Source organism: Chelonus insularis, unplaced genomic scaffold (genome assembly GCF_013357705.1).
Source record: "Chelonus insularis isolate UGA/USDA-ARS -01 unplaced genomic scaffold, ASM1335770v1 contig_369_pilon, whole genome shotgun sequence".
Taxonomy (NCBI): Eukaryota; Metazoa; Arthropoda; class Insecta; order Hymenoptera; family Braconidae; genus Chelonus; species Chelonus insularis.
The window spans coordinates 381,578-404,243 of NW_023276529.1; the positions used below are offsets into that span (position 1 = coordinate 381,578).

The 22,666-nt window shown below is 30.8% G+C and overlaps 1 protein-coding gene across 1 annotated transcript; it reads right to left on the reverse strand.

The window, feature by feature from the left end:
* Window positions 1-1,321: 1,321 nt before the first annotated feature.
* On the reverse strand, window positions 1,322-20,356 carry Cngl (Cyclic nucleotide-gated ion channel-like). Its single transcript, XM_035083776.1, has 7 exons — window positions 20,208-20,356; window positions 14,084-14,974; window positions 7,289-7,619; window positions 5,998-6,221; window positions 4,601-5,732; window positions 3,987-4,454; window positions 1,322-2,943 (listed from the first exon to the last, which is right to left on the reverse strand). Exons 1-7 carry the CDS (start codon window positions 20,339-20,341, stop codon window positions 2,377-2,379), a joined length of 3,747 nt encoding a protein of 1,248 aa, XP_034939667.1. The 5' UTR covers window positions 20,342-20,356; the 3' UTR covers window positions 1,322-2,376.
* Window positions 20,357-22,666: the final 2,310 nt, after the last annotated feature.

Sequence of the window (22,666 nt, forward strand, 5' to 3'; positions counted from 1 at the left end):
AAATGACTTTTGTCTCGGCCGGGACTCGAACCCGCGACCCATCGTGTGTCAAGCTGACGCTTACCCATGAGTCCACCGCGTCAATCCGTTTAAGCTTATCATAAATTGTTAAGATATAACGTGTTGCCGCCAATATTGAATCGTAACGAAAAATATGAATGTCATCTTTGTTTACAATATGGAAAAAGTAACTATAGCACTGAGGGTGTTCACACAATCAAAAACAAAAGCCGTAAGATGTACGCATGCGTACAAACCAATTTTTAACTTATTATGATGTTAGTATGCACGCGTACGTCTTAAATTGTACGTTTTACGGCTTATGTTTTTGATTGTGTGAACGGTCTTACAATACAAAGAAAGATTGTGTTGGACCGATAATTCGAAGATTCCCGACCCAGCACGGAAACTCTCGAGAATAGAAAAAATTATAGGAGAGCACCCGAATTTTTCCTACCACACGGATCATAATAAATTATATACAGATTCTCATTTTTTTCTAGTCACTTACTAATTTTTGTTTAAAGTTTGAATAAAAATTAATATTTATCGAATATTACCGTGCTGCATAAGAATTTTTACTTTTACTCTTCTTAATAAATATTGAATCTATAATAAAAATTTTAAAAGGATTACTAATTTTTCTTTGAAGGTTGTCTTAATTTTTTAGGGAATTGACATTTGCGCGTGGATTGTTGTGCTGAGCACGGTAATTTTTATTGGAATTTTTTCTCCGTGTAGAGAACAAAAAAATAAAACTATTAATTTTATCTTATTCATGGCTTTAGTGATTCGTACATGTAGCCGAATGAATAATGCTACTGGAAACCGATTTTTTGAACCTTCAGAATTGACATTGACTTTTGTATTAAACCATCGTTCTAATAATTTTTTACTATCATATCATTTTCACGGCACGTGTGAAACAAAAAAAAAATTATTAACTGTATTTTTCTCGTGTCTCTTACAAAAGTGCTATTGCACGAATAATATTTTATGAACAATAATGTTCTAAAATCGAGATAGATATGTATCATTATAATAATTTTTTAATGGAGCGACCAGTTACCATGCATTTTTTATGAATCAATACTAACTTTTTATAGACTACAATTTATTTACTCACAATATGCAACTTATCAGGGAATTTTTATAATCCATGTAGTCCTAGAAAGTATTCAATATTATTGTCAAAGTTAATTGACGTAGAGTAAAGTTGCAATATTTCTTTTGTCCATAATAATCTTTGAAGATGATGATAATAAATTTGTAGGCTGAATATACAATAAAGAAAGACCAGGTGTGAAAACAGTTCGCTTTATTGTGTAATCTTCTCACTTTAAAATTAAATACATCATTCTTATGAATTAAAAATAACGAATATTCGCTTTTTCGAGTCTTGTTATAACGCATTCACTCATTTGTGAGTTTTAAATTTTCTCAATTTTATTATTTATCGTCATTAATTTATCGACAATCAAATCAACTATTATATACAATACTCAATAAATTATTCTCTCATATTCCATAACATCCTTCATAAAATTTTTTTTATGCATACTTTTGTCATGGACATACTTTGTAAAGACTTTATAAATATTGAGCTTGGTCTGGTCCACATAAATAATAAATATATTTCAACTTTTTTTTTCATCGTCTGTCTTCATTTCCTCTACAGAAAATAAATGATGAATATATTTTATATTTTTGATATTTAATATTTACTTTATCTATCATAAAATCAACGTCTCATACAGCTTTTATTGGTCAAATCCCTATGAAAAATAATAAATCCACAGGGAAATCAATTTTTTTCACTCTAGCTCAATATTTTTTATTTCTTCATACTGATGTTATTATTAACGCACTCAATATAATATATTCAAATTCAAATACAAAACAGAATTGTTTACATCTAAATCTTCACAATAATCTCATTTTACCATAACTAAATCGCATTCTACGTTCATTTGTTTTAGCTACAAACATTCACGCTTGCGTCCTAATTATCATTTATTCATTGTTTTTATTTATTCTCTCAGGCACCAGTGAGTATTTACAGTCGAAATGAAATACAATCGTGACTTTAAATTTGAATCATTCATTCAAAACTTTTATAAATAATCAAAAGAATAAATGTCATTTTTCGATAATTCATAATTAACGATTTGTTTATTAATCTAATAGCAATTGTGCATAAATTCTTTTATACTCATCAAAATTAAAACCTAAGTCTCATATAAAGGTTTCACTGCAACCATTGAATGGTGAAAGTCCAGGAAGTGATGTTAATTGTTTTGATTTTATTTGTTCTTTCCCTGGACTAGTTATAGTATCTTTACAGTAATTAAAAATTTCTATAATTTCATTAATGCGCTAGGAATCAGGACTAGAGTTTTCATGACTTTGTCTTCTAGCTTCTAACTGTTGGGCAAGCATCGCAACTTCCCAGTTATTATGCCCAGATCCATCTCGATAATTTTCGGCACTTCTCCCCTCAATTACATCGTCATCGTCATCAGATTTACTGTCTTCACTGTTTGACTCTAAATCGATAGCCACCTCATCCCTCCACACACTTTGCGGTGAAATAGACCGTGGAAGATCTTGAAGTTGTCGAGTTTCTTGTTCTGAATGTTCCTCCCAAGACTTACGTTTTCGTGAAAGATCTCCATGAGTTGGAGTTTCTTGACAGGTCGACCTCGCTGTCAATACGGTGTCCACAGATCCATCACGCATAAATGGATGATCTTCAGGATCATCAGCAACATCATCCTCTAAGGAACCGTCTAAATCCGTACTATCATCCCCTGAATCAGCACAAGGTTCACGTTCCTCGAGTTCTTGGATTCTGCCTTGTAATTGAGTTATTATGTCATCACGCTTCCGAATTTCCAGCTCTAACGACGCAAACTGATGTTCAAATTTGCTCTGAAGATCCTCCTGAAATTATTAACGTTTAATATTTATACGTTATTATACTTATTATTAGAGTTATTGAAGTCTTAAAGTAATGGATAAAATTTTTTTTTTACCGTTGAATCATTTTTTATCCAATTAGATATTAAATATTTGAAAAAAAAATCGTTTTTACAATTTAAAATACTAGAGAAATAGTTCTATCATATTTTATTGAAAAGTAAATATATATTTTGGATAAAAATTTCAATTTCTCATCTAGAAAATATTTTTGCCATTTACTGAATTCAAATCAAAATGTATTAACTGATCTGTGTTATATCCAATTACAATGTTTTTATATGAAAGCAAAGTCAAATATTTATCATGATTAGTATCGTTGACGTTTAATCTTGGCTTATTAATTATCAAATCGGCGTGTTATTTGAAGTTACTATTATTTAGATATCATTATAATAATTATTACTATTCATTTTAGTTGTAATTGTGATTTCTTTATAGTTACATCAGTATTTCAAAATTTGGATCTAAAAGTGTATAATGCACAAATATGTGCAAAGTAATTCAATAAAAAAATTTTTTTATCGTAGATTTACTATATTTTGATTTCAACTTGATTGAAGCTTGATGATTGATTGTTATCCTTTGTTAACATCATTTATCTTTCAAAAGATATGTCACTTCGGGACATCTTATTTTTTCATTACAAGGAAAAAAAATTTTATCCATATCTGTGATCGGAGTTTTGTAAATGATCATGACATCGATAAATTTTATTGAATCATTGTCATGTGCAAATATTTAGTTTAGTATAAATGTTGGAAAATACTAGTTTTTATTAAATTTTTCAAAAAATAAAATATATTCAATTTTCATTCTATCAATTAAAGCGGCAATAAGCATCATAATGAAATATGTTGGTGTGTCACAAGTAATAATCGTTTATATCGAGTTATTATCAATTAACTTGAAAGCATTTAGATTCAAACATTATGAGATTAAAGAAGAAAAAAATTTTTCCATTATAAACGAATAATAATTATGTTAAAAATTCAATAAAATATTACCAGTCGTTTTTGAATGACATCTCGTATTCCAGTGACTAAACCACTGAGGTATTCATCATCACCCGGCCTCGTGATCATCTCTAAAATAGCCTTGCTGCCCATAGGACGGAAACTAATTTTATTGGGCGGTAGCAGCGAGGTTGGATCAACTACTCCCGATGATTTTTGATCGGATAATTTACTTGCTGTTGATTCTGGTGGTGGACTTTGCAAAGTATAATTGAATGTTACGCTTTTAGTTAATTTTGAATGTCTGGCTGCATAACCCTCAATCGTTGGAGCCCGCATAAGCTTTCTTAACTCTGCTGTAACTGTTGCAGAATCAGGAGCAATTGTCGTTGAGGTTTCTGAACTTCCTCTACGACTTCCAGCGGATAATTTTTTCAGAATGCTTTTCAAGTTTTGTCTCTCTAAAGTTTCATTCTCTGGGGAAAGAGGATCTGATGGTGAACTTGATGATCGATATTCCTGAAAATAATTCAAACCTTATTTCTATTTCAACCCAATTATCTTTATCTAAGTACTTTTCTGTTATTATTCTGGTTGGAAAATCTTTAGAGATCAATCTCTATTATTATTAAATATTATTTTAAATAAAATAATGATATACTTACTTTATTAAACTTGGCTAACTTTCTGGCATACTCAATAGCACATGCTTCTGAATGGCTTCTAGTAAGATTACCATCGAATTCTGAGTCAGCATTCACTTCGCCGCAATCGAGACTAGAACTTCTTACGACCTTTTCCAACTCAGCAAGTTTTTGCCTCTCATTGAGTATCTTTAGTTTTTTAACAAAGGGAAGACCACCGTACTCGGGTGACAAGTCATCAATTGATGAGTACTTTTTCGTTTGCTTCATATAATCCAAATTTTGTTTAGGTTTTTTTATTGGAGTATTTTGTGGTGATGAACATAATTCTTTGGTTGTTATTGACGCATCTTTCAACATCTCCCAAGGTCTTTTTGTTCCAGAAGAATTTTCACTTTCTATTGGCAAAGGAGGAGACATTTCCGCTGGTTTTTCACACACTTTTGGACTTAATTGAGGTTGTTGATCAGTAATAATTTTTTTTTGCTCTTTAGTTGTTGTTCCATCTTTATCGGGAATTGGATCTTCAGTCTTGTTTTTTAGCAACAAAATTCTCTGGAGCAGTGGTAAATTAGGATTCATTGGATTCTGAGATTCATCAAAAACCTTTTGTACTGGAGTTTGAGGCTGTGGTATTTGCTCACTCATATGTGGATGAGTATCCATCAAGTGCCTCTTTTCTTCTCGATCTTGCTTCTCTTTTAGCAACCTCAAACGGGATAAAAGTGGCAAACCAGCACCTAAGGGTGATGTCGGTGTTTCCACTGATGCTATTGTTTCTTCTATTCGATCTTCGTCAATTTTATTTTGTCGCTTTAGTGGTGGTATTTTTGGAGCCAATGGTTGTAATTCCATTGACTCATCTGGTCTTGTGCAACGACGACTCTTACGTAATACATTTTTCAATCCTTTTACGTCACTTTTCAATTTATCCACTATGCGTTTACCCGTACTATTATCCGAAGAATCATGACCTGGTGATGGTGGAACTCTCAGACTTCTAGCCACTCTTTGTGCCTCCATTAAACGCTTTCTGCCGAGATTTTGAAGTATTTCTTGAGCATCTGGATAGTCTTTCATTGCTGCCAGAACATCTTCTCGTGATAGACTAAAAAGTTCGGAGTATCCAACTGATCTTACGTCTGCTGTTCGCCTGAAAAATTTATTACATTATTGGAAATACTCACGATTGTTTAGCAAATCTTTAAAATTCAGTAAAAATTATATTAAATTTAATATGGTTCAATCACGTTGTTAGTATAAACTTTCGTTCTGAGTAATATGTTTTTGTCGTTAACTGTATGAATGACATAGCAAATTTATCATACATAAGTCAAAGGGTTTATGATACAGTGATATTTTGAACTGCTCAATGAGCTTTCTAAAGTTGTGATTTAAAAATTAATTAAAAAATTTACTTGTTCAATCCGTCCAGGTTGAGGATACCAATTTCACCGAAGAAATCACCAGCTTTCATAGTTGTTAACACTCGTCCTGTTTCACTGATTACTTCTAATATACCATCAGCAATGATGAACATTTCTCTTGCGACTTCTCCTTTACGACATATGGAATCTCCTGGCGTAAAAATGTACGCCTTCATTTTAAGTACCAAGTCGTGTAGAAATTCCGGTTGACATTCCTAAAAAATAAAATAACAATAGAGAATTTTATGTTGATGATTACAATTATTTCAGTTAAATGTTTTGTTAAATATTCATTGACAATGTACAATTTCACTCAATAAATATTCATGAATTATAAATATGAATATTTTCTATTCAGCGTCGTAACGAGTGAATTCAAAAGCTGGCATTTGAAATCGATGAATTGTTAGCAATTACACTTTAGGATTACGATTTTTTATATCAATGAAATTTTCAGCAAAAATATGATACGAAAAAATCTACATAAATCAAATCTTACTCATAAAAAAGGAAATAAATGATGATCAAATCTTTTTTATGGCTAGAAAAAAATAAGGTCGGAAGTAGAAATAAATCGATAATGAAGCTTTTTGCGTCCTATTACTGCCATTTCTATTCTTAGTGCACATTTCGAATATAGATGTCTAGATCTTTTATCGTAGAGGTACACAGATCACGTTTTCGTTCCATTGGAAAGGTCAATGTTAGTTTATGACCTCATGAGTTTATTTATCTGTATTGAAATATGTTCATAAGTCACGTGATAATTTGAAATATAACATTCGAATAAACACCAAAAAAAATTAAATTATATGCTGTAGACTTTTTTTATCTTCAAGCTGTACAATACTTTTGGTCGAAAATTTATCAATAGTGTTAAAAGCCATTGCGTTTCAACATGACAGCCCGTATGCAAAAGTCTTTAATAAACTGTAAGTAAATCAAGAATAAAATAATCATAGTTAAAAAAAAAAATTTTAGCTCAAATTTTTGGCATCCTGTACTTTGCAGTTTATTGAAAATGTCTGAAAGCGGAATATTAAAAAAAATTCTTTAAGAAAATTTTTCATCGCCCAAAAAAGTATTTAAAAATATTTAAAACTGTAAATCTTATGAAATACTATTCTTTGTAAGTCAGCACGTTTAGAAGCTATTTTTTTGTAATTAAAAGAAGAAATATCCTATATTCTAAATGGGTACTTTTTTCGAATGGTTTTTTTCTATTTCATTTGGCTTAAATAAATATAAAATTTGACAGAAATAAAAAAAATATAATGAATACCTGAAAAATGGTAACTTTTTTGAGAACAGACAAGTTGACGTGAAGTGCAAGTTCAGTCTTCAGCTTATCAGGCAGTAAACCAAGTGCAGTATTGATGTCTCCACCACCTTGAATTCTCCCTCTCGACCAGCTATAGTCATACCATCTGAGGACTCGTCTTTTCATCCCTCCTGGTACTTTATGGTGCCTCATATACGTTTTAGCACCATCAAGTAGTCGTTCAAACTCTAATCTGTTAGCATTCCTGTTAGTGATGACATTTCCCACTTGACCCACGATTGTTGCGAATATGAACACACCGATGAGGTAGCTGACAATGGTAAAAACGTATCTAGAAGACGTGACAAGAAAAAAAATAAAAACAGAAGATCAGTTATAATGTTTCAATTGGCCGAGCAATAACGAGCAGCCCCGCCGGAGCCTTCCTCCTTAATTTCACATTTTTTCACTTATTTACTAAATTCCCAACTTTTCCAACCTCAAATTACTCTGAATAATCATCTAGTATTCATGGTCGATTTAAATTTTGTGGCTTCTGGCTATCTAGCAATGAAATCAAAGTAAAAAGAAAATTGAGACTCTGAGTGATTCTTAAAAATGATCGGATCGAAGGAGAAAAAGTCTATTGTCGATGTATAATAATAGTGGAGTCCAGTGCAAAGATATTATTGATGATGAAATAGCTTTTTACTCGCTTTCTGAGGAGTGATAATGGAAAATAGAGATAGTAGGATATAGAGGAACATGCGATTGAGATGCCTCAGGACATTTATTCTGTCCTGGAAATTCGATTGGTCGCGGTACGATCGATAGCCATTTGTCGAGAACATATCAACTAGTTAGATTGACTGAAACAAGTGTGATGGTTCAATATAAAAACATTTTTCATATTTAGTTCATCGAATATTTTTTTTTTTTAGAAGAAAGTCAGAGTATCACAAATCTATTTGTTTAAAAACTGAATAACGAATTTCATAATTAACTTTTTTCAGCAGAGAAGTATGGTAATAGAATATATTTTTTTATTGATATTGATAAAACGTCTTCAAAAATTATTCAATTGTTTATAAATAAATTCGAATAAAATTTTTTTAAAAGTTTTTTTCGTGATTAAGGTGATCTTGTAAAAACACTTAAGAATGTCAAACTGCTCTCACTTCAGTCATTTAATTAAATGAAGATGAAGTTTAATTACTTCGATTGTCAGTTTACAATGGTTTAATTGGCGGTCACATGAATACTTGAACTATTTGATCAGAACGCTTTCTAATAGTTTGGGTCTCAACAATTTGTTAATGACATTTGAACTGAAGCTTATTAATAACTTGAAAACTTTCCAGTCTCATGTCTGTGATGAAGTGAAGAAAAATTTTTATTAAATTCAAGTAAACAAATTTTTTAATATTTATATCCTGGTGAGTATATCTTAGTCAATTCTTCCTCCTAATGTCTCTGTAAAGTTTCATTTGATGTCATTTTCAAAAGAACGGGATAAGTTTTTGTAAAGTCTGGCTGCAGAGTGGCAAAAAATTCTTCATTAAATCCTCCATCTAGCCTTAATAAAAGTTTGAATATTTTTATGCAATAATATTTTATTCAGTCAAACGATAGTAAAAAAGATCATTTTTTTTATTACCAAAAAAATATTTTATTTGAATAGAAACAATAAAACTTTGTCAAATGATTAACATATTTGTTAATTCATTTAAATCTCGGTGATAATTAAAAGCAATGATTATTAGATTATAACATAAATTTTAATCATGAGCTTGATAATAGTAGGATTATCTTTCTTCTTTTTAATAAAATGCTTTCTTCAAAGCTGATAAAGAATTTAATATAAACAAAATGAATTTTCATTCTGAGATAGCTCAAGTATGTGAAAAAATATTCGATTGGAACAAGTTCACAGTTCAGTTTAAAATTTCGTTATCAATATTTTTTTCTCACCAAAATGTTATTCTTCGTGCAATAAAATAGTACAAATAAAAAAAACTATACTTCTTCTTCTTCTATGTTATTCAAATAAAGTGGTATTTGTCTAATTTTTTTTCTTCACTTTTCACTGCGAACCTTAACAAACAACCTCAGGGTGGAATTTTTTTTATTTAAACGAATTCTTTGTTTGCATTAAAGTTCGTTGGTTAATTTAAAAGTGTTTTGATGTTTTAAAGAAAATTGAATCATCTTATGAAACATCGCCTATCTTCATTAAAAATGATATTAAAAAAAAATTTAATTGGATTAAGGAATTATATGTCAGAAGGAAAAAAAATTCAGTAATTGAAAGAAAAATTTGTTTCTGCTTTTATGAAATGCCATATTGATTTGAAAGATTAATCTTCAACAACTTGTTTCCTTCATTTGAACTAGCGAATATTCACCTTTGACGCACGTATATGTCTATGTATATTAATAAGCTTTCACTGATTCACACATAAAGAGTCGATTGAAATTCCAACTTATCAGCACCTCATCTCATATTCAAGCATAAGTTTTGACTGTGATATTTCATTAAAACAATAATTGATAAGTGTATACATATATACATGGATGTGTACAAAAAAAGGTAATGCAAATGATAGAGGGATTATCGTGTGAGCTGGGAATAAATTAATTATTGACGAGACACGCCAAGGTATAGGCATCAATACCGTGTGGAATCTATTGGAGGCTTAATTACAGCATGGCAAAAGCCCCTACACAGGATAATCTTCATCATGACATCCGATCAGATATACCGTATACGATATAGTGATTTGGCACCCATCTGATTCGGTTTCATTGGCATGCGACGACAATCCATTTAAACGAAATCGCAATTAAATGTTAATTTGCAATTCAAACTTGTCCATCAAAGTCACACTCCAAACCATCATGCTGGAGATCCTGGTGAGAAAGACGTTCAAGAAACTTTTCCGCATTGCGGAGCATCCTCTCTTCTACTCTGGAGATATCCATGACCCGTTTTCCTTCTTCTGGTCGTTCCCAGGCAAGAGAGAGATAGAAACATCGAAAATCCGCCGGCATTCCATCGATCCACTCGCGACAATGGCGTCGCCTCGATAAAACGTGATTGATTGTCCCATACTCCCGACTCGTCTTCAACATTTTCAAAATGTCATAGTCATTTCTGATAAGTCAATGGACACGTCAAGTAGGCCATTTTTTTCATTAGTTACTTTTTCTTTTTATTGCTTATCTTCTTGTTACTTATTCACTCATTAATTTTTGCCAATTAATTTCCCATCTTTCATCAACAGCTGATGTACATTTTTGGTCTTTTAAATACCAAAAAAAGTTTTTTATTTAATCCTAAATTTACAATTAGTGAATGACAGGAATTTTACCCATATTAAACTTCTCTATTTGTATCATTTAGCTTTTTACCGGAAGCAAATTGACGTCAATAAAATTTTACATAATTTCATCAGATATGTAATAGTGACGTGGTCATTGACATTTTGATACATGAAATTTTCTTGATCTAATTTTCTGTTCACATGAATTTTATATAATTTTTCTACTGATTCTGATCAGTACAATCTGAATCGATTTATGCTTTAACATCTGCTGATTCGATACAAAATTGAATAATCAACAAGAGAGTAAGGATTTTATTTATTAAAAAAATTTCCATTTCATTTCCTTAATTCGATTGTAAATTGCTTCAGATTTTTTGGTTATTTATTCAAGAGAGTTTGGTATTGATTTTAGAAATTTGTATTTGGTGTTATTTTTTTGATATTTGCTCAATTCCTGTGCAAAGCATGACTGGGTAAATGATGTGCTGTAGCGAAAAAGACTTACAAATGTTCATAATGATAAATTCACTCTAAATGAGAAAGAGAAATCAGCAAGAATATTAACTATCTCTTTGCTATTATGAGTTAACAATATAAAAAAAGTAAAGTTAATTAAAAATGTTAATTTTGAATATACTCAAACATCAAATTGATCAAAATATCAGCAAAGACTAATTTTTTTTTTTGGTATTTCGTCATCTTATAATCAGAAGATATCTTCTAATCTTTAACTTGTTGAAAAATAAAATTTCTTCAGTGGATTTTCTTTGTCATGGTCGTAAAGAAAAATAAAAAGAAAAACACAACAATACAAAGCACTTGTGTTTCTTTTACTCTTCGTGTTTATCTGCGAGTTGAAGCTTCTCTTTTTAGTCACATACATATCCACAAGAAAAGGAAGGAGCTAAAATCATAAATGATTGCAATTTTATCCTATCTTGATGTACGTTTCACTCGATCAAGTATATTTCTACATTCATATTGAAACCCACCGTCTCATTTATTTCTGCTACAATATCCTTAACTTTCCTGCTTCAATTTCCATTCTTTGGTCAACTAGATCTGTTATCTTACGCCAACGATTTAGCATCATTGTTGGAAACTTTCCAACTGTTTGTTTCTTAAGCATGCAATCACTTTTCATCGAACAAAGTACATCTTTTTTTTCTGAAACAGTTACTTTTCATTAAGTTGAAACCACACCAAAAGCACCACCAATGGTTTCCATGAATTCAGCTTCAATTATTCTGTGATCACATAGTTCTGTTATTGCTACTATTGGCAGTTAAATTTCTCAACAATCAAGATTCTTTCCCACCTTTCTCCATCACAGTCTCATTCGTCAAATGAAAATAATTGTTTTACATTAGGTTCATTTAAATTTATCTATTTTTTAGCGTTCTTTAGTCAAACCAATTTACCAAACTTTTAAGTCTATTTATAAAACAACTTGTAAGTAAATTTGTAATTTTTTTGGCAAACTTGTTTTATTATTATTATCTTCTATAACTTATCTCGATTTCAATTAAACTTTTGCTCGAATAACTTTTTTTGTAAATATTGGATTAAACCAGTCAATTATTTGTGTTATTATAATTTTAATGAATTCTAGTAATCAATTGTCGATTAGCAATATAAAAAATGTCAAATGTTTAAATAGTTATTGAAACAGACATTTCATTAATTAAAATGAAAAAAAAAAAGTAATTAATTTTCAGTTCTACAGTTCATGTCATTAGCCATCTGTAACTTATTGATGAATAAATATTTTTCTGATAAAGTTGGAATGAGAGAGCAATGATTTATTATTGTATATTGAATAATTTTTTGAAATTCATTGAATCTTTTTTATGTTTAATAATAAATTTTTTTCAAATGTGTGATTAGAAAAGAAATGACGTTTGACAGATTGAAATCGATAGAACAGTTCCTGAGGAAAATAGCTGGAAAGAAATATTTTTACAGAGACTATTCGATTTGTAAATACAAAAAATAGTGTTTTTTAAAGTGAGAAATATTTCATAGATTGTGACACATTTTACCTCGGCAGAAGTAAAAATAACAACAGACTGTGAATGTTAAAATATTGTCGTATAGATATATAGCACAATAAGTATTGAAGAAAGAAAGAAAAAAAGCATAAAGAAATAGCAGAGGGAGTTTTTCTGATGTAACTGAACCTATTACGTTGAGAGCTGCGTTTGTATTTTCATTTTCTTTACGATGTATTTTTCAAAACCCACTCTTCTATGCTATATTTTTGACCAGGTAAACTTTAATGTCTGAAGATAAAAGAATTATATTCACTGAAAGTTGAAGTGTATAGGTGTCGGAATATTCATGATTTATGATGATGATTCATACTAATTGATGTCGAAGATGCAATTCAAAGATCACGCTTCGTCGACAATGAATTGCTGTTAGAGAGTATCACCTAAAAACACACGTAAACGTCACTTCTATTCCCTTGTTCGTACTTTCTATTCTTCATTATCCGAGTTTTATCCACCCTCTTTGTAGCATCACCTTCACTACACTCGACCTAATTTCGTACATTAGGTGAGCACGTTTCGAGCTAAAATTGGACTTTTCGCTAGATCGTGATGTCTACGAAAGCTACTAAAGGAGGTGTTTGATGATTTTATTTACTAAACAAAAAATATTTAGTCAACCTTAAATTATTGAAAAAAAAACATTGACCATGAATACCAATGCGAGTTAAGCAGCACGGAAAGGAACTTTTTAATCGACGGGAGGTTGGCTTTTGCGGTACTTTTTTTTTTTAACAATAGAAAATATACTAGATATTTTTGTGCCGTTTATTTTTTTAGTCAGTTTGAAACGATACTGATATATACCCTCCGTTATGCTTGAACTGCAGTAGCCGGGACAGTCGGCCGCGACGAGCGAGGCTCCGGGGATTTCCACCCGCTAAGACTCTGCCAACATATCAACAATTCTCCGCTCACTAGTCTAATTTCTAGACACTAGTGTCTTTATTGTGACAAGTTCAATGTATGGTTAATCCGTGATTCGAGTAGTTTAAGATTAGCTATTGGGTAGAGATTAATAGAAGCAAAAAAGATAGTAAAATTCATTTGTTACGAAGGGAGATCAATAATGGATACAATTCACGTTTATTCAATTAGAGAGAAAGAAACTTCTGGAATTAATGAAAAGATAATTCACCTTTCATTTTTTTCGGGAAGAAATAGATTAATTACTGCAAAAACAGGGTAATTTTGATTTCAAAAAGTTAGATAAGTTGGTATCGATAAAAGCTATTGGATCTCCTAATTATTTAGCTTCACTTGTAACCGTGATAACAACTGCCCTATATACTCCCCAACTCAACCTATACTATTCCCGGTGGATGAAATGCCCATCTGGCGTATTTCCAATTTTCACAAACTACTCAAATCATCGAATATCAGGGCGTTTTGATGAAATTAAAAATGATGAAATGCTGAAATTGCAATATAAAACTCACTCGGCGTTGGTTTCCGGTGTAGGTAGATCTCCAATGGTAGTGAGGGTTAATGTAGACCAGTAAAGTGATCCAAGATACTTGCGTGTGAGTGTAGCATATTCTCCAGGTCGATAGGGATAGACCCAATCCCCTTGAAAGTCTTCAGCTTCACTGAGTAGATAGTAAAAGCAGCCGAACCAGTGGGCAAGTATCAGAAGAATGTGAATGAGATTGAGGACCCTCCATAGATTTGGATACACTGTTCTGGACTCAACCATGTAATAATAATTGTACACTCGATAAATTTTTAAAAATCTGGGAAATCTAAGCATTGGATTGCTTCCTAGATTGACTTGAAGAAGGTCCAAAGGGACGAGTGCAAGTAGGTCAAGAATGAACCATTTGGATTTGAGGTAGTGGCCTGCTAGTTTTTTACTGTTATAAACCATTAAGCCTTGCTCCAGGTAACCAGTTCTAAACTGAACTCCAACGTCGAGAAAGAAAATTAAATCTGTGAATCCGTCGCAAGCCAACCAGGCAGTTGGAGCAAGAGCTTGCAGTTCAGGAAGACTCTGCCTAACAATAAGAGTCCATAAATTGTAAAGCACACAACCAGAGAGGAGCATCAGCCAGTAATAGTAAAAGTTTTCGTCAGGATTCACAACTGTCTTCGGTGGTCGTTGTGGTTTTCTTGATCTTCTTTTTCGTCTTGGCGCATCCTTGTCATCTGTAGCATCACCCTCACCCTCAGCAGTATCTAAAGTCTCCTGACTCTCTGGTATTTGTCTTGTTGAAAATCTTTTCAAAAATGAATCCTCACGTTTTAATGGTGGCTTTTTTTGAATCGTTGAAATTGCGGATGACAGTTGGACTGTTGTGCGAAGCTTCATCCATCGTTGATTACTTTTTGTTCTGGAAGAAAACATTTTTATTTTATTTTTTTTTCTTTTTATAATTCCGTGTAAAATAATTCTATCCCTCTAATGTTTTCTAATGTATTTTCTCGAGTGAATAATCCTTTTGTGAGACTAAAAAAAAATAAAGATAAAGAATTGATGACTTATGAAAATATTTATCTAAATAAATTAGGAATAGTAAAACTTATTAAAAAAAAAATAATCAATAAATCTACTAAAAAAATTTAAAAAAAAACAGATCATTTGAGGGGAGAATTATTTTTACACGAAATCCTAGTGAATAATTATTGGACGCTATCCCTCATATTATGCATCTTCTATAATATTCAAGCAGTTTTCATTTACCCAACATTTTTGAAATTTTTATCACCTTTTTTTATCAGGATCTAAGGATTTTATGGACTTTAGGGGCACTTATGGGATTGAAAGGTATCGGAAATCATCTCCCCTAGGACCTAAAAAATCTCATTGATCCTTTCGATGTGACCCCTAACACATGTGCTTCGCATAAAAGTTATTTTTCTCATCCAAGTGCTTTATATAAATAATTTATTGTCATCATTACGATTAAGATCCAGTTAATATAAACGGCTAAAATTAGCATCTTCAAATATACACGGAGACAGACGGACAAAAAAACAATAGATAGATAGTGCGTGTAAGAGTAAAGACAGACAGACAGACAGACAGAGAGGGAAAGTAGTATTAGTAGATAGTGATCAAGAGACAACTAAGATCATTCTAGATCCTTAAAATTTAGTAGTGATACGTATATATATATGTATACAATTTTACATCTTAACTTGCAATCTAATTTATACAGATTAGAATTACACGTGACATGACATTCTCAATCACTTTAGTAGTCACTTAAATTAATGAATTAACTCCATCGTGACACAGCTAATCTGCATTCATCTAATGACTATTATCTACATCAGTATCATATGCTTCTAGATGTAACAATCTAAGATTTGTCAGTCATACAGTCGTTCTCTAAATGTACAAGTGAGTAAGTGAATATTAGAAAAAAAAAATATCTAAATTATCCGCAAACACATGCACACTAGACCAAGAAAAAAGTCTCATCGAAAAGAGAAAGATATTATTAATATAGACTCCTTTAATAAGACAATCATGTTCGCCTTGAGTAGCTCAGGTCTTCTGTACCTCTTGATCTTCCGTAGTGAGGAATAGAGTGCCATCACCGCTCGTACATTACTCCACTTTTGAGATCCCCTGGAGCTACGAGGGCGTCTAGCTGATTCAGGAACTGGTGGTTCAGGCGCACAGCTGTCAATTGAATCCAGCGATGCATCAGAACCCAAGCCAGTGCTGATAGACTTCCTTAGGGATGAACGACGACACAGATGACCTCTGGGTGACCTGAAGAATAACCAACGCTGCCTTTCTGCACATGCTTCACTTTCTCTCTGTCTTTGTCTGTCTGCCTGATCTGCTCTTGGACTCACATTCGTCTTCTATTTAGTCTAGATTGTAGGCATTGCAATCTCTCCTATGTCAAATGTCAACCTAGTACTATTTCCGGTTCAGGTAAACGTTTATTTGCTCGACTAATTCAATTCTCTCTTACTAAGAACTCATGTCCTGTTTTATATCAACTCCCACAAACTGCTGATATTGTACATTTAAAAGCTTCAAGTTGAATACAGAGTTGAAATTCATGTTGATCTAGTGTGCAATGGAAATTAGTCGGTGGGTGTCAGATAAATTACATGAGTGGGCTTGAGATTTTTTGTTGCGTTGTTCAATGAATTTATTATTATTACTGAGCTACAGAGGATTTTTTTTATCAGTTTTAAATTAACTGGGACATATAAAGTGTAGTTGGGAGTTTTCAGAGAAATCTTTATGAACCAAATTTAGCAGTAACTTTTTTTTTTTAATAGAAATATTTCAAGCATTGTTCACTATGACTTTGTAATTATTAATGGTTCTTATCTCTTTTAAGTACTTTTTGAATTTTATGAACAAAGTCACAACTATTTAATTATATTTATTCAGGAACTATTGTTTGAAAATTATTGCTGATAGAATTTAAAAAAAATTATTGTTTCAATTTTAAGTTTGAAATTTTAATAAAAAAATATATCAAAAATTATTATCATTCATGTGATAATTTATTTAAAAATTCAATGCTTTAATGTTTACGTTGGCAAGAAATTCCATTCTAGCTTACTAAAAATTGGATGTGCACATAAATCAAAATCATTATTCATAAACTTTAATCTTGGGAAAGTTATTACATTTTTGCTTTATAAAAATCTATTATTTCAATTGTATTACTAAACTTGAGCTGATTATAGATTGTTTATACCAAAGTTAGGTTTAAATACAAAATTACTTTTCAAAAATAATTATACTTAAAAAGTTAAATATCTATTGTTCAGTTCACTCTTAAAGTTGTATCTTGCAAACCTGATTTACTCAAGACAGATAGTTAACCTCTTCATGCTCGAGGGGAAAGTTTGTGGATGCTGCAAACATAAGTATTGTCTGCAGAATCGAAATTTCTAATGTAAATACAAAAAGCTTTGACGAAGCTGTATGTTGTTTGTTTAAATATCAATTCTAAAATTTAACTTGTGCATTTATGAAGTAAATGTAAATATAAACACTGTATAATAAACGACAGTATTTAATGTTCTTCCTACTCTAATTATTTAAAATTTTGTTCACTCATACAAGTTATATCTTTGTTTATCTTTGCTAGAGGATATAATTTATTCAAAACTTCTAAAAGAAAATTATTTACAATTATTTTTATTCTAAAAAAAAAAATTAAATAAATAGAAAACTAATTTTTTTAAACAATTTAATTAATAACTCTAATGTTTTTAAATTTTAAATGAGTAAAAGTTGATTTCAAGTTAATTTAATACACTTAGAAAGTTATTGGTAGATAGTTTTATCATTATTGTAAAAAAAAGTCGATACTGATTCAATTATGGTTGAAATTGGACAAGATTGGCACCAGTATCGGACGAAGTTTATTCTTTTTGTTAATCTTGATAATATCTATAGGATACTATTCTGCTTGAAGATATTTAAGGAACATTTTAACTTATTATAACTACTGAGGAGTCAATCGATTTGGTTTAAGGTTGGTCTGTACAAATGTAACTTTATTTTATGAATATCACTTCTCATCATGATGCTAATTATTTTTGTACAAAAGACAATATTTTTCTTTATTTATTATTGAATATACTAATCTCATATTTTTTTCTATTTCAGATGAGCAGTGTTCTATTATTCTTAAAAGAGATAAATCAATTCATTGGTGAGTAATCTATGTACAAGGTGCAATAATAATTAATTGAAAATAAATAGTCTCTATTAGTGGCATTGTTCTAAAACTAACTCCGGGAATTGTCATTAGCACAAAAGTTGAATCTAAACTTTTACATTCTAGATAGATACCACCAGGCAAATACCTTGATGCATAAAACTAAAGCATAGGTCGGAGAGATTGCATCGATCCAATTATGCATATTATCGGCACTCGCGGCTGAGTAGAGAGCTGAGGGCAATCGTATGCAATAAATAAGTTAGCATTAGGACACTACTAGAGTATTTTAAAATGGGCACTTGACCTGTTCTAAATTTTTATTGCATTTTTTTTTTGAATGATACAACACTACTGATGTTGATCAAGCAAAAATCTCTCAGTGAAACTGTGGATAATATTGCATTGTTAAATTTTTACAAATATAATTTATAACTTTTCTAGTTTGTCTTGGAGCTTCCAAGCTTGTTTGATGTTATTGAAATACGATGCAAGCGATTGGAGAGTAAAACATTTGACAGTACTAAGTTTATTGCTATTGGATCTGTGTCGTCGATAAAATGTGCAATATATGGCTTTTTATTGTGATTCTTTATACTTTCTGTTCAATAATCAGATTTTATGTTGCAATTTTCTAACTCGTATCCCAAAATTTGATGACCCTAATTTAGAATCATTCTCAAGATCTTTTATTTGATAATAAATTTATCAATTGACCATAAGTTTTATGAAACAAAAGAAATCTTTGATGAACGAATAATCTGGATAAATTAATTTCAAAATAAATAAATAATGATGAAGATATATATTTTTTTGAAACTTTCTATTTTTAGAAATAATAATCAAGGTTGTGATTAAGAATTTCTATTGGCTATGACTAATTTAATTATAGATTAAACTTAATTAAAGATTAAATTCAATCAGAGATTAGAAAATCAAATGTAAAATATATAAGAAGTACAATGAAGTGAATTCTAATAACTGCTATGTTTATTAAAAAATGTTATCCAACTTTATGGATAAATACGCAAATTTAATCCATTTTGTAAAAATTTTTTCATCAATTAATTTAAATCAAAACTTGTATTGATTTAATTGAGTTGATAAAATGATCAAAAGTAAAAATGAAAACTCTAATTAATTAAAATAAAATGAATATTAAGTAAATTTCCATTAGCAAGAATTTAATTATTTGAGTAAACAGTACTTTTTAAATAGATTTCATGAATAATATAAGTCATTATTAAAGAGTTAAAATGAATAGTTGGCCAAAGTGAATACATAAATCAACGATATTACAGTGACTTTCGTAGCCATATGATGCAAGTTAAAATGACTGAAGAAAATATGATATGCCATATGATTCATTACTTTCTATAATTTTTCTTGCCTAATAGTTCTATTGTTATCTGGAAAAAACCCGTGCAAAATAACAATTTGTTATAGTTTACCACATACAAAATAGGATAGGAGATTTTTAAGGGTCCAAGTTTTCATCAAGTTCTAACGGAATAAGAATAAAAATGAAGGAAAATACTTGAAAGTTTTTTTCAAGTATGCTTTCAAGTCTACTTCTCTCTTTGCAGTCATCTTGTCGCCTGCGGGACTCTTGTCAAGACACGTTTCAACTTGCGACACCTCTTTTTGGTTGTATACTGACTATTAAAGTAGCTTTTGCGTCCATCGTGCACTTTGCTATCAAACTTACATAATTTATATCTGTAGCCGAGCTCTCTGAGTGCTGATTCAATATTATTCCACAGAATGATGGAATCCTCGTCCAAAGTGTATATTAATTATCATCCCTACAAGCTATTTTTTAACTTTCCATTTGATAATAATGTTGAGCTAGACAGGCTACTTATTCACTAATAAATAAATGTTGCGTAAGAGGATGCAGTAGATTTAATAAGCTTACCTCGATGCTCCAGGACCACTTGATGGACGACCACTACTTTCTTCCTCTTCATCATCTTCTTCTTCTCTTGATGTTGCAAGAGAGTGCGGTGCTGAGGATGGGGCGCTGCTGCCAGAATCAGGCCCAGGTCCCATCCTCGATCCTGATGCTGCTCCAATTGAAGATGATCCTGCAATACCTCCGCCCTGGGCCTCCTCGTTCTCCGCCCGGTCCTAAAATCATCAAAATCATTTATTACAGACTATTATCAAGCTTCCATTTCCCTTTTATGATGGTTTTGTCTAGAGTCGTTAAGACATCCATCAAATTCGTTAGTATCTTAGTGGTGCTATCAGATGACCACATAGCTTAGTAGTTAGTGCAATCGTAACTGGCAATATAAACGCCTGTGGTCCAGTTGAAACAATGCCAATCCCTAAGAGAAACAACCATCATAGATAAAATTCCCCTCTAGCCCATTCATCTGGACCTCAGTCTGACTACTAACGGAAAGGAAAAGATTATATTGGACTGAAAAAGGAACGTTGGCGATTAATGACTTTTTTTAATGTACTCCCTAACGTAACTTTAACACTGTGATACTTTTTTACATTACGGTTTCTTTTAGTAAAATAGTTGGTAAAATGACACAGCTTTACTGACACACTTAGAGGTGTCAAGTAATCTGGCTGGACTTTAATAATATCCTACCTCATTTGCGATCACGTTTCTAACATTCAGTTGATACGAAGGTCGGATACGTGCTTGTCCTCTGTCTTGTCTGAATTTCAGTTAGAACACGAGGTGTGATATAGATCTGTATGAAATGGGTATAGTGAAAAAAGAAAGATAAGATGAATGAGGAAGAACTTGGAGATTCTTCCAGCGTGTTTATTGTATACGTGAGTACATAGAAGTACAACAAAATGAGGAACATGTCTAGAGAAGTTCCGGGGAGAACAAAATACCAGATGATTTATCCCTGGAGACATTCGGTTTTAAAAAATCACTGTAATGTTATGAAAAATTGATTGAATTAAGGTCATGAATTGTAAAGTTATTATTAGAAGCATATTAAAAAGTTTCTAAAGAAATATTTATTAGAGAATGATTAGCTCTTTTTGGCAAGCTCTAAAGCTGAATGGGTGGAGAAGATACTGATTATATAGTGAATTTGGAGTAAAATAGCATAGAAGGAATGTTTGAAGAATTTTTATTTGATTAAGATCAACTAGTTAGCCAATAAAATGTCTATATAAAAAATTCTTTAACATTACATTTTATAATACAACTACAAACCTAAGATAAGGCAAAAATGGGTGTCTATAAAACGTTCTCTCATCGTAAAAGACATATGTAGGGGGTATTTGATAGTATGTAATAAAAACATAAAATCAACTGACACAATAAATTGTTGTATAGAGGCTGGAAAAAACTTAAAACTAAATCAATATATTTTCGCTTCAGTTGAATGTGTATTTTACTTTGATACGATATTTATTGAAATTTTTTTTCATTGTTTTATATGATTTTTAAATAAAGTTTATTGAAATCTCAAACAAATATAGCAAAAAATAAAATACAAGTTATCTTTAATAAAGTTTTTCAATACCAACTTTGCATTTAAATTTATTGAAAGAATAATTATGATATGACAAGAATATAAAGATAAACATCAGGAATAAAAATATGAAGTTTTTTTTTAAATAAAAATCGAAAACAATAATGTAAAATGTTATATTTAACTCTATTATATATATTTTTCCATTTTAATCTTGCAAGTTGAGTTACGAGTTCCAAGAAAGCTTATAAATTAAACTTCTATTATTTTTTACTGCATAACATAAAGTTGTGTAGAACAAAATTTATTTTAAATTTACAAGAGCTGACCTTCGTTGAGATTTTTTAATATATTCTCTTAAATAAAATCTCTATTATTATACACAATAATTGCTTAATAGCTAGGAAAAGGAGGAAATCAATAAAAAATAAACTAAAAATGATGAATATATTAATATTAAAAAATCTATTTTATAAATTTCCATATTTTAAAAAAAATTAACATAAAATATTAATTCACCACCTGATTTTTAATTAATAATGAATGTTACGATACATATTTATTTCAACAACAAACATAAAAATTTTTTTTCAATAAAATTCATTCAAAACTTGAAAAGAAGGGGCATTTTATGGAACCAACACAGTCTACGTTTGATAAAGTTTTCCAATATTTTTTCTCTTATAATCTCCTGTTTTTCTCTTTAGTCACTTTATATTGAAACTGTCTATTAAAGCTTTACGAGTGATCAAGAACTTTTTTGCGTTCACACCGTCGGTTATACTGAAGGTCCATCTTCCACCTCTCACTTTCAACACCCTTCAATCCATATTCTCGAGAAACCCCATTATGGATCAATGCGTTCTTTCCCGCATACTAAAATTAACTAATAACTTTCTAGTCCTCAAAGCTAGTAGTA

What these genes read in the sequence shown, in the direction of transcription:
- Cngl (XM_035083776.1), bottom strand. Translation starts at nt 20,341, where the DNA reads ATGGGACCTGGGCCTGATTCTGGCAGCAGCGCCCCATCCTCAGCACCG. An exon ending in ACACCGGAAACCAACGCCGA is followed by an intron (nt 7,620 to 14,083) that starts GTGAGTTTTATA and finishes CACGTCTTCTAG; the next exon opens with ATACGTTTTTACCATTGTCA. An exon ending in AACCTGGACGGATTGAACAA is followed by an intron (nt 5,733 to 5,997) that starts GTAAATTTTTTA and finishes TAAATTTTTCAG; the next exon opens with GCGAACAGCAGACGTAAGAT.